The sequence below is a fragment of the Ailuropoda melanoleuca genome, chromosome 17 (genome assembly GCF_002007445.2).
Source record: "Ailuropoda melanoleuca isolate Jingjing chromosome 17, ASM200744v2, whole genome shotgun sequence".
NCBI classification, from domain to species: domain Eukaryota; kingdom Metazoa; phylum Chordata; class Mammalia; order Carnivora; family Ursidae; genus Ailuropoda; species Ailuropoda melanoleuca.
Genome location: NC_048234.1, coordinates 1677945 through 1688103, shown reverse-complemented (window position 1 = coordinate 1688103; position 10159 = coordinate 1677945). Strand labels below are relative to the sequence as shown.

Genomic DNA, 10159 nt, shown 5'->3' with positions numbered 1-10159 from the left:
TGTGCCCCCCGCCCCCCCAGGACTATATCCGTCACAGGCTGGAGGAAGAGCAGCGACAGCTCGAGATCCTCCAGCAACAGCTGCTCCAGGAACAGGCCCTGCTGCTGGTAACGGGGTCCCCGGTCCCTCTGGGAGGACCGGAGCGGGATGGGGACACTTCAGGCGCCGGGGGAAGACCCCTCCTGTCCGGGCAGCTGGAGAAAGGGCCTGCCTGCGCCCGCTCCGGGCCACGCCCCGCTGAGCCCACTCCCCCTCCCTTGGGCCCAGGAGTACAAGCGGAAGCAGCTGGAAGAGCAGCGGCAGTCGGAGCGGCTCCAGAGGCAGCTGCAGCAGGAGCACGCCTACCTCAAGTCCCTCCAGCAGCAGCAGCAGCTGCAGAAGCAGCAGGGCCCGCCCGGGGACCGGAAGCCGCTGTATCACTACGGCCGCGGCGTCAGTCCCGCCGACAAGCCGGCCTGGGCCCGGGAGGTACTGCCGCTGGCCTCACTGCGGGGGGCGGCCGAGGGAACGTGCTGCTGGGCACAGGCCAGTGGGCCAGAGCGGTGCGATGGGGGGGCTGTGTTTTGAGGACGGCGAAGCAAGGCTGGCCCGTCAGGCACCCTTCTGTGCCGCAGGGCGAGGAGAGAACGAGGATGAGCAAGCCGCAGAACTCCCCTTTGGCCAAGACCAAGCCCAGCAGCACAGGACCTGAGCCCCCGCTCCCCCAGGCCTCCCCCGGGCCCCCGGGGCCCCTTTCCCAAACTCCTCCTATGCAGAGGCCGGTGGAGCCCCAGGAGGGACCGCACAAGGTGAGCCTCTCCCCGTTCCCGAGTTAACGCATGGACAGGGGAGTCTCTCTCTGCACAGCCGTCGCACAGCCATGTGCACGCGCATGCGTACCCTGAGCAGGGGTCGTGGATCTCGGGGTAGGGGGGCAAAGACGGCCACTTTTCTGTCGCTGCGTGAGTCTGGTTCTGTCTCACCTGTTCTGGGGCTTCCAGAGCTCCTCTCCTCCGACGAGCAGTTGGAAGCCAGAGGCTTTCCTCACCCTACCTCCCTGCCTAGGCCCCCGCTCCGGGTGGGGATGTGCCACAGAGTGGGCAGCTCACCCTCCCTGGTCTTTCCCTGCAGAGCCTGGTGGCGCACCGGGTCCCACTGAAGCCATATGCAGCGCCTGTACCCCGATCCCAGTCCCTGCAGGACCAGCCCACCCGAAACCTGGCTGCCTTCCCAGCCTCCCAGGAGCCTGACCCTGCCGTCACCACGCCCACTGCCACGCCCAGCGCCCGAGGAGCCGTCATCCGCCAGAATTCAGATCCCACCTCTGAAGGGCCTGGCCCCAGCCCGAACCCCCCAGCCTGGGTCCGGCCCGATCCTGAGGCCCCACCCAAGGTAAGGGCCGTGCTGTGGGACCAGGAGAGAGCAAAGGAACAGAAAGAGGAGGAGCTGTGGGGAACGGGCAAGGTGGAGTCAGTTCAGGGCTGGAAGGGAAGGGAAGGGCCAGCCACCTGCCCTGGGCCCTGGGCCCTGGGCCTCGGGTACAGGTGGGTTGGCGGGCTGCCTGCTTTGGGACTGCGTCCCTGCTCCCGGGGCTGAGGGAGAGAACGGAAGCATGCCTAGGGTGTTTGGGGAGCCTTGGGGGCAGACTGGCTGGGCCGCAGTCCCCGCTTCATGATTGTGAAAAATTCGTGAGCTTTCATGAGCTCGGTTTGCGTGTCCGGGAAAGCCGTGGAGAACACCTGTCAGGGCCCAGGCGAGGACCCATTTGAGGAGCGGCCAGTAGGCCGCAGGCATGACATGTTGATCCCCTCTCCTCCTTCAGGTGCCTCAGAGGACCTCCTCCATCGCCACCGCCCTCAACACCAGTGGGGCCGGAGGGGCCCGGCCCACTCAGGCTGTCCGCGCCAGGTAGCACCCTGGTGGGGTTGCATGGGGGCCCGGGTGGGGGTGCTGGGGGGGCACAGGGAGGTTGCCAGGTTACCCGCGGAGGGGTGGGCAAGCCCCACCCCGTCAGCTCAGCGCCCCTGCCCCGCCCCCCCGGCACCCCTGTGCTCCCTCCACAGACCTCGCAGCAACTCCGCCTGGCAAATCTATCTGCAAAGGCGGGCAGAGCGGGGCACCCCCAAGCCTCCAGGGCCCCCCGCTCAGCCCCCTGGCCCGCCCAACGCCTGTAGGTAATGGAGTTGTCTCACCACTGCCTCTCATCCTCACTTCTGCCACGGGCTCCCCCTGGTGGTGGTTCCCCTCTCTGCGCTGCAGCTCCACGCTGGAGGGGGGCACCTGCCTCCCTGACCCGCCTCTGCCCTCCCACAGCAACCCCGACCTCAGGAGGAGCGACCCTGGCTGGGAGCGCCCCGAAGGTGCCCTCTCGTCTCACGGGCACCTCCCGCAGGCCGGCTCGCTGGAGCGGAACCGCGTGGGAGGTAGGCAGGCCTGCTCTGGGACCCTGCCTCGGGGCTGGGTCGGGGACGGCTGGCTGTGGAGCTCCGGGATCGCTGAGGGTGACCAGATGTCCGTGACCTCCCTTCCTCTACCCTGCCTAACGCAGTCTCCTCCAAACGGGAGAGCTCCCCCGTGCTGTCCCCCGGGAACAAAGCCAAGCCTGAGGACCACCGTTCGCGGCCAGGCCGGCCCGCAGTAAGTCACCGGTGGCAGCTATGGCTGCATCTGCTCCCGGGGCGAGGGGGGGGTGCTTGGGGCCTCAGAGCGCCCAGGAGCCTGGTGCTGGAGCCAGGCCCTCTATAACCTCGTGCAAAGGGGCTGCGGGCTGCACTTCTCGGCTCCTGATCTGTCTTCACCTCTCTCCTGCTCTCCTGGCTGCTTTTCCACCCCTGCGGCCTCTCCCAGAGCTATAAGCGCGCCATCGGTGAGGTCAGTGAGAAGGCCTGCTTGGGAGTCCCCTGTTGCCTGCCCCTTCTCCTCTGGCTCCCTTTGTACCTGCTTCCTCCCTCCCCACTCTCCCCTCCTCACTCATCCCCCCCACTCTCCAGGATTTCGTGCTGTTGAAAGAGCGAGCCCTGGACGAGGCCCCGCGGCCTCCCAAGAAGGCCATGGACTACTCGTCCTCCAGCGAGGAGGTGGAAAGCAGCGAGGAGGAGGAGGAGAGCAACGGCGAGCCCTCCGAGGGGAGCAGAGATACCCCCAGGGCCCGGTATGGGCGTGCCCTGGGGAAGGGCAGGCTTCCCCTCTGCTAGCTGGGGGACCCTGGCTATCACTGCTGGTCAGGTTCCCCTTCTCTTCTCTAGAGCACAGGGTCTGGGCTGGTGTCCCCGGGCCTCCCCCAGGAGCCAGCACACGGCATCCCTCCCCCACAGCGGGGCGGCGTCCAGTGGAGGGGAGAGAACTGGTCCTCCCTCTCCATCTGCGCCCTGCGGCGGGCGGGACCTGGGGCTGACGGCCGTCCTCTCTCCCACGGCAGCGACGGAGACACAGACAGCGTCAGCACCATGGTGGTCCATGACGTGGAGGACATAGCCGGCACCCAGACCCCCTATGGGGGCGGCACCATGGTGGTCCAGCGCGTGAGTGCGCCCCCGCCTTCTTCCAAGCGCCTGCTGTGCCCTGTCCTCCACGCCGGCACTGGCTGCCTTTCCTCTGTCCCTTAGACCCCAGAGGAGGAGCGCAGCCTGCTACACGCGGACAGCAACGGCTACACCAACCTTCCAGACGTCGTCCAGCCCAGCCACTCGCCCACCGAGAGTGGCAAAGGCCAGAGCCCCCCCTCGAAGGATGGCGGCAGTGACGTAAGTGGGCACGTGCGGCCCCGAGCTGTGGGGCAGCGGGCAGGGGTGCCGGGGGCCTGGGTTTCGAGTATTCGCCTGATCGCTGCCCCGCTCCCGCAGTACCAGTCTCGTGGGCTGGTGAAGGCCCCTGGCAAGAGCTCATTCACGATGTTTGTGGACCTGGGGCTCTACCAGCCCGGAGGCGGTGGGGACACCATCCCCATCACAGGTGAGGGCCACGGAGGCAGCAAAGACACCTGAGGCTGGGGATTTTGCCCCGTGTGCACCCCTCCCTGCACCTCCTCCTCTCTCCACCCTCCCCCTGTCCTGCTGAGTACTCAGAGGCGCCCCCACCAACTGCAGGGGTGGGGGTGAGGAGGGGTGGGGGAGGGGGCTGCAGCTCTCCTCCCCCTGCGCTCTTTCCCGAAGCCCTGGTTGGGGGAGAGGGCGGCCGGCTGGACCAGCTCCAGTACGACGTGCGGAAGGGCTCTGTGGTCAACGTGAACCCCACCAACACCCGCGCCCACAGCGAGACCCCCGAGATTCGGAAGTACAAGAAGCGGTTCAACTCCGAGATCCTCTGTGCGGCCCTCTGGGGTGAGCCTGGCCCGGGAGCGGGGGTGCGGGGGAGGAGTGGGGTGTGGCGTGCCTGCGCTCCGGGTCAGGCGGGGTGGGCCGCGGGGACCGGGCCGGGTGACCTGGCCGCCTCCTGCCGCAGGCGTCAACTTGCTGGTGGGCACAGAGAACGGCCTGATGCTGCTGGACCGAAGCGGGCAGGGCAAAGTGTACGGGCTCATCGGGCGGCGGCGCTTCCAGCAGATGGACGTGCTGGAAGGGCTCAACCTGCTTATCACCATCTCAGGTCCGGGGGGCGGGGTGGCCCGGGAGGAGGCGGGGCGGAGGAGGGCGGAGGAGGGCGGAGGCGGGCGCTGGACCTCCAGTGAGGGGCTGTGTGTCCGGCCGCAGGGAAAAGGAACAAATTGCGGGTGTATTACCTGTCTTGGCTCCGGAACAAGATTCTGCACAATGACCCGGAAGTGGAGAAGAAGCAGGGCTGGACCACCGTGGGGGACATGGAGGGCTGCGGGCACTACCGCGTGGGTGAGAGGAGGTCACTGCAGGGGGGCCCGGGCTGCAGGACTGAGCCTCGGAGCCAGAGGCTGGGCGACGGGGATTGGCGCTCGGTGACACGCCTGTGCCCTCCCCCCGCCCCCAGTGAAATACGAGCGCATTAAGTTCCTGGTCATCGCCCTGAAGAGCTCCGTGGAGGTGTACGCCTGGGCCCCCAAGCCCTACCACAAGTTCATGGCCTTCAAGGTAGCCCCAGCCGCAGCCCCCCACCTGCCCGGCGCCGGCCCAGCAACCCGGCCGCGCACCCTGAGCCCTCTCCCCTCCGCAGTCCTTCGCCGACCTCCCTCACCGCCCTCTGCTGGTCGACCTGACCGTGGAGGGGGGTCAGCGGCTCAAGGTCATCTACGGCTCCAGCGCCGGCTTCCACGCCGTGGACGTGGACTCGGGGAACAGCTATGACATCTACATCCCCGTGCACGTAAGCTGGGCGGGGCTTCGGGCGGAGCGGCCCCCAGCCCCGGGGTCTGGGTGCCGGCCTGCAGCCCGCCCCCTCGTCCCCAGATCCAGAGCCAGATCACGCCCCACGCCATCATCTTCCTCCCCAACACCGACGGCATGGAGATGCTGCTTTGCTACGAGGACGAGGGCGTCTACGTCAACACGTACGGGCGGATCATCAAGGATGTGGTGCTGCAGTGGGGCGAGATGCCCACCTCTGTGGGTGAGTGAGGCGCCCGCCCCCTCGCCGCCGCCCCCCCGAGCGGCAGCCCGCTCACGGCCCCCTCCCCTCCTCCCCCAGCCTACATCTGCTCCAACCAGATCATGGGCTGGGGCGAGAAAGCCATTGAGATCCGCTCGGTGGAGACAGGCCACCTGGACGGCGTCTTCATGCACAAACGGGCCCCAGAGGCTCAAGTTCCTGTGCGAGCGGAACGACAAGGTGGGGAGGCCCCTGTCCTGCCCATGGCTGGCTCCGCGGCCCTAGGTCCCCTGATGGATGTGGTGGGGGAGGGGGGAGGGGGAGGGCCGTGTGGTCTTCCCGGGAGGGAGTCCTGGGGGCACAGCCTGACCTTCCTTCACCTTCAGTCTGAGGACCCCCCCCCGCCCCCCAGGACAGCACGTAGAGGTCTGCGGCTGCCCTCTCCCCAAGCATCTCTGCCTCTGGGGTGGGGGGCGCTCTAAGAAACACATTCTGCAGTTTCTAGCTCTTCCTTCTCTCATGTTCCCAGTTAACCCACACACCCCCCCCTCCCGTGACATCCTCTCCTACCCCACAGGTGTTTTTTGCCTCGGTCCGCTCTGGGGGTAGCAGTCAAGTGTACTTCATGACGCTGAACCGTAACTGCATCATGAACTGGTGATGGGACAGCCGCCCCCACAGCCAGACCCCCCCAGGCCGCCCTTTTCTCCCCTCCCTGGGCTTTTGCTTTTGACTGGTTTGATTCACTGGAGCCTGCTGGGAACGTGACCTCTGACCCCGATGCTTTTGTGATCACGTGATCATCCTGTTTCCCCCACCCCCAAAACGTTCTCTCCCCAAAACTGTGCCTGTCCCAATTCCAGGGAGAGGCACAGCGTCCCCTTACCAGGAATCAAGAGGGCCGAGCCCCACCCCTCTTTTCTCCACTTCAGAGGAGAGTGCTTGGGGCATGGACCCCGTACCCCACTGCTGCTGACCAGGCAGGGCCCTGGGCCCCTTCATTTGCACGTCAGGGGAGCCGGCTCCCCCCTTGAATGTACCAGACCCCGGGGGGGGTCACTGGGCCCTAGGTTTCAGGGGGGTCGCCCGCCACTCCAGGGGCAGGGACCATTTCCTCATTTTCTGAAAGCACTTTAATGATTCCCCTCCCCCCAAACCCCAGGGAATGGAGGGGGGACCCCGCCAGCCAAAACATTTCTCCCTTTCCAACCCCAGTTCTTTCTAGCCTCTGTCCTTCCCTGGTGGAGGGAGGGAGCAGGGAGCTCCCGGTCCCCACCTCCTGCACCCCCTTGCTTGCCTCTGTATATAGTGTGAGCAGCAAGTAGCCCCACTCCTCCTCAATGTAGTGGCCTTGGAGATTCCGTTTGTTAATAAAGAGTTCAACCAGCTCCTACCGTCTAGGGCCCTATTTTACTGTTTTCTTTGCCAGGCCTGGATACCAGCCAGGGTGAGCCAGCAGGGCTGGGAGGGAGGGAGGGAGGGGGCGGCCAAGGGGGCCTAATCCCCGTGGGCTTGCCGCCCTCAGTGAAGGTCCTCGCAGCAGCTCCTAGGGCTAGAGGGTCACGTGGGCCTGGGTGGGGCCTCAGGAGCTGGGTTCGTGGGCAGGGCTGGATGGAGGGGTGAGGGTGTGTGGGCAGGGCTGGATGGAGGGGTGAGGGCTGGTTTCTGGAGGACTGTCCTCGGCTTCTGATCCCGCCCGGCGGCCAGACCTTCACGTGTGCGCACGCGCGCACAACTCGGGAGGTTGGCAAAGTGGATTTATTACGGCGGTGGGTATAGCGTCACGATACAGCAGAGCCCAGCAGAGGGCTTTTCAAAACCGGGTTCCTCCCGGAAATTGGGTGGGGAGCCGTCTACATACACGGTGGGTAGGGCAGTTCGGGCACCTGGTTCAAGTAGCCCCCGAGGAAGATGAGGCTGGACCCCACGCCGAAGAGCCCCAGGGCGGCCCAGAAGCAGATGTTGTCCAGGGCCTTCCCCATGCGCACCCAGTCGGACACCTCCTGGGGAGGAGGGGAGACAAGCTGCGGCTCCCGCGGCGCCAGGGCCTGGGGTCTCCAGGTGACCACCGCCCCCCCCCCCCCCGTCCCACCCCCCCCGAGGNCGGAGGCCTCCTGCTCCCGCGTGCTCTCGGCCACGAAGTTCACGGCATCCACGCAGCAGCGGACCTCGGGGGCGGCGGAGCCCAGGCTCTGGCAGAGGGCAGCTGGTGGGGCGCCCAGAAGGGGAGGATCAGCGGGGAACCCGCCCCGCCCCGCCGGTGCCAGCCAGCCCGCCCGGGCCCCCCTGCTCACCAGTCCAGACCCCATGTCGGTGCCTCTGTCCCTCAAACACGAGCTCGCTCCGCGGCTTTTTCAGTATCAGCTCCTCAGCGCGGAGCAGCAGGCCCACCGAGGACGCGCGCCGGGGCGGTGAGGTGGTCCGGGGAGCCTCGGGGGGCGCGCCCGAGCCCAGCAGCCGCGGCAGCAGCTCCAGCAGGACCTGGCGGCAGGGGCGGGGGGGGCTCCAGTCCCCGCCCACCCGGGGCCTCGCCCCGCCCACCCGGCACTTACGTGGCGCAGCCGAGGGGATATGGTATGTGTGGTGGGCGTCCGCAGAGACACGTTGAGCACGATGACGCAGTTCATGACGATGATCGTGGCAACCACCATGACGAAGATGAGGTACCTGCGGGGCCCGCCACACGTGACCTCACAAACGACCCTCCCCGACGGCAAGGCTGCTCCTCCCCAGCGGGGCCGGACGGTGCGAGAGGCTCCGGTGCCCCCTTTCCGCCGGCGGCCATGAAGGGGACCCCCAGCTCCCTGGAAACCCTGCTGTGGGTCTACCGCTTCCACAGCTCCACGGAGGTGAGGCGACGCCAGCGGCCCCGCCCAGGGCGGGCGGCCCGGTGACATCTGTCCGCCCCGTGACCCGACGGCCCCGCCGCCCCTGCTCCTTGTCCAGGTGGCCCTGCAGCCCCCACTCCTGTCCTCCCTGGAACTCGCTGTGGCCGCAGCCCACGAGTATCTGGAGCAGAGGTTCCGAGAGCTCGAGTCCCGGGATCCGCGAGATCCGCAGGGGCCGCCCGCCCCGAAGCCCACCCTGGGGCTGGTGCTGAGAGAGGCCGCGGCCAGCGTCGTGAACTTCGGTGCCACCTTGTTCGAGGTGGGGCGCAGGGGGCTGCGGGGAAGGGGGGGCAGAGACCCCCGCATCCCCACCAACTCCTCCGTGCCCCACCGCAGATCTCAGCCCTGTGGCTGCAGCAGCAGGTGCGGCGACTGGACGGCGGCGCCTGCAGCCCGAGCCCAGCCCCAGGCGCCGGGGACCCGGGCGGAGCGCTGGCCCGAGTAGCCCAGGCCGCGGGGCAGGGGGCTCGGCAAGCGGGGTCTGCGGCGGGCGCAGGTGCCCGGCTGGTGCTGCAGGGGGCGTGGCTGTGCCTGTGCGGGCGGGGCCTGCAGGGGTCCGCCTCCCTCCTGCAGCAGTGGAAGCGCCAGCTGGGCCTCGGAACTGCCGGGGGACCGGTGAGTTCAGAACGGAGATGGATGGAGGGGAGAGGAGTTGGGGGCCGGAGGCGGCGGGGCTCGCGGGGGGGGGGCACTGAGCCGGCCCGCCCCCGGCAGAGATACTCAGGGGACCTCAAGGTGGTGCCCAGCAGCAGCGCGGAGGACGGGGGACCCGAGAACCCACCGCCGCCCCAGATCCTCCCCACGCTCGAATAAAGCCCAGGTGGGCCCGGAAGGCGGAGCTGCTCCCGTGTCATGTGGCCCTAGCCCCGCCCCCGTGCTCGCCCGGTCCCGCCCGCACGCGTGGGTCCCCTCCGGGACCCTCTGCAGTCACCTGCCCAGCATCGGCACGCTCAGCGACGTCTCGGGGATTTTCTGCGCAATCAGGAACAGGAAGACGGTCTGGGCGAGCAGGACGTTGATGGAGACGGTGCACTTCTGGCCGCCGGCTGGAGGGAGCGCCCGGTGAGAGCAGGCCCCGCCGCCGGCCGCGCGCCCGGGGTTGGGGTCCGGGCCGCCCCTTACCCTGCGCCGGCAGGAAGTAGGCGAGCAGCACCAGGCCCGAGATGAGCACGCAGGGCACGATGATGTTGATAACATAGAAGAGCGGCTTCCGGCGAATGATGAGTGTGTAGATGACGTCGACGACCCCCGGGCCGCCCGCGGAGGCGCCGTCGGGGCGACGGATCAGCCCGGGGCAGAAGTCGATGGCCCACTCGCCGTTCTCTGCGGGGCGGGAGGCGCGGTCAGCCGGCCCCGGACTGCACACCTGGGGCTCCAGGCGGAGGTCAGGGTGCGGCCGGCCCGCCCCCGCTGGTGGGGCCGCAGGGGGTCTGGGCCGTCGGGGCGAAGGCGGTTCGGGCGCGACCGTCGAGAGTGCTTTCGGGGGAGGGGCAAGGTCGAGGCCAGCTGCAGGAGTCCAGCCCCGGCCTCGATGGTCTCGGGCCACGCCGAGTCCCCCACCCTGGACCCCGTCTAGGGGCGGGTTCTCGGAGCAGGAGGAGGCCTCACCAGTGTAGGCCTCGGTGTCGATGTCGATCTTGCTGATGGTCTCGCCCGCGTCGTCCACGGCGAAGACAAAGTCCACCTCTTCGGCATTGTAGGTCTGCGAGCTGCAGGGCAGGGCCGGCCGGCACCGGGGAAGCTCGGACCCAGCCTCGGCTCCGCCCCCGGTGTCGGTGCCGGCCCCCCCCCGCGTCCCC

General features: G+C 68.3%; 3 protein-coding genes across 3 annotated transcripts in view; 2 read left to right on the top strand and 1 right to left on the bottom strand.

Annotated features, from left to right (window-relative positions):
* MINK1 (misshapen like kinase 1) overlaps positions 1-6860 on the top strand; it is a 38176-nt gene extending 31316 nt beyond the window's left edge. Inside the window, 22 exon segments of the mRNA XM_034647266.1 lie at positions 6-107; positions 268-468; positions 615-788; positions 1111-1371; positions 1802-1887; positions 2043-2153; positions 2293-2402; positions 2528-2616; positions 2827-2850; positions 2970-3130; positions 3398-3500; positions 3585-3722; positions 3822-3930; positions 4131-4298; positions 4420-4563; positions 4668-4802; positions 4918-5018; positions 5101-5250; positions 5334-5493; positions 5572-5675; positions 5677-5712; positions 6050-6860. Of these exon segments, the coding sequence (XP_034503157.1) occupies positions 6-107; positions 268-468; positions 615-788; positions 1111-1371; positions 1802-1887; positions 2043-2153; positions 2293-2402; positions 2528-2616; positions 2827-2850; positions 2970-3130; positions 3398-3500; positions 3585-3722; positions 3822-3930; positions 4131-4298; positions 4420-4563; positions 4668-4802; positions 4918-5018; positions 5101-5250; positions 5334-5493; positions 5572-5675; positions 5677-5712; positions 6050-6133 (2751 nt within the window). The 3' untranslated portion in view covers positions 6134-6860.
* A 465-nt stretch (positions 6861-7325) lies between these two features.
* CHRNE (cholinergic receptor nicotinic epsilon subunit) overlaps positions 7326-10159 on the bottom strand; it is a 3958-nt gene continuing 1124 nt past the window's right edge. Inside the window, exons 6-12 of the mRNA XM_034646657.1 lie at positions 9969-10069; positions 9483-9683; positions 9292-9406; positions 8025-8139; positions 7767-7953; positions 7542-7678; positions 7326-7475 (exon numbers count right to left, since the gene is read on the bottom strand). Coding sequence (XP_034502548.1) covers positions 7326-7475; positions 7542-7678; positions 7767-7953; positions 8025-8139; positions 9292-9406; positions 9483-9683; positions 9969-10069 — 1006 coding nt within the window. The remainder of the gene's footprint in view (positions 7476-7541; positions 7679-7766; positions 7954-8024; positions 8140-9291; positions 9407-9482; positions 9684-9968; positions 10070-10159) is intronic.
* C17H17orf107 (chromosome 17 C17orf107 homolog) lies at positions 8148-9296 on the top strand. Its single transcript, XM_034646658.1, has 3 exons — positions 8148-8321; positions 8419-8619; positions 8697-9296. Exons 1-3 carry the CDS (start codon positions 8256-8258, stop codon positions 9171-9173), a joined length of 744 nt encoding a protein of 247 aa, XP_034502549.1. The 5' UTR covers positions 8148-8255; the 3' UTR covers positions 9174-9296.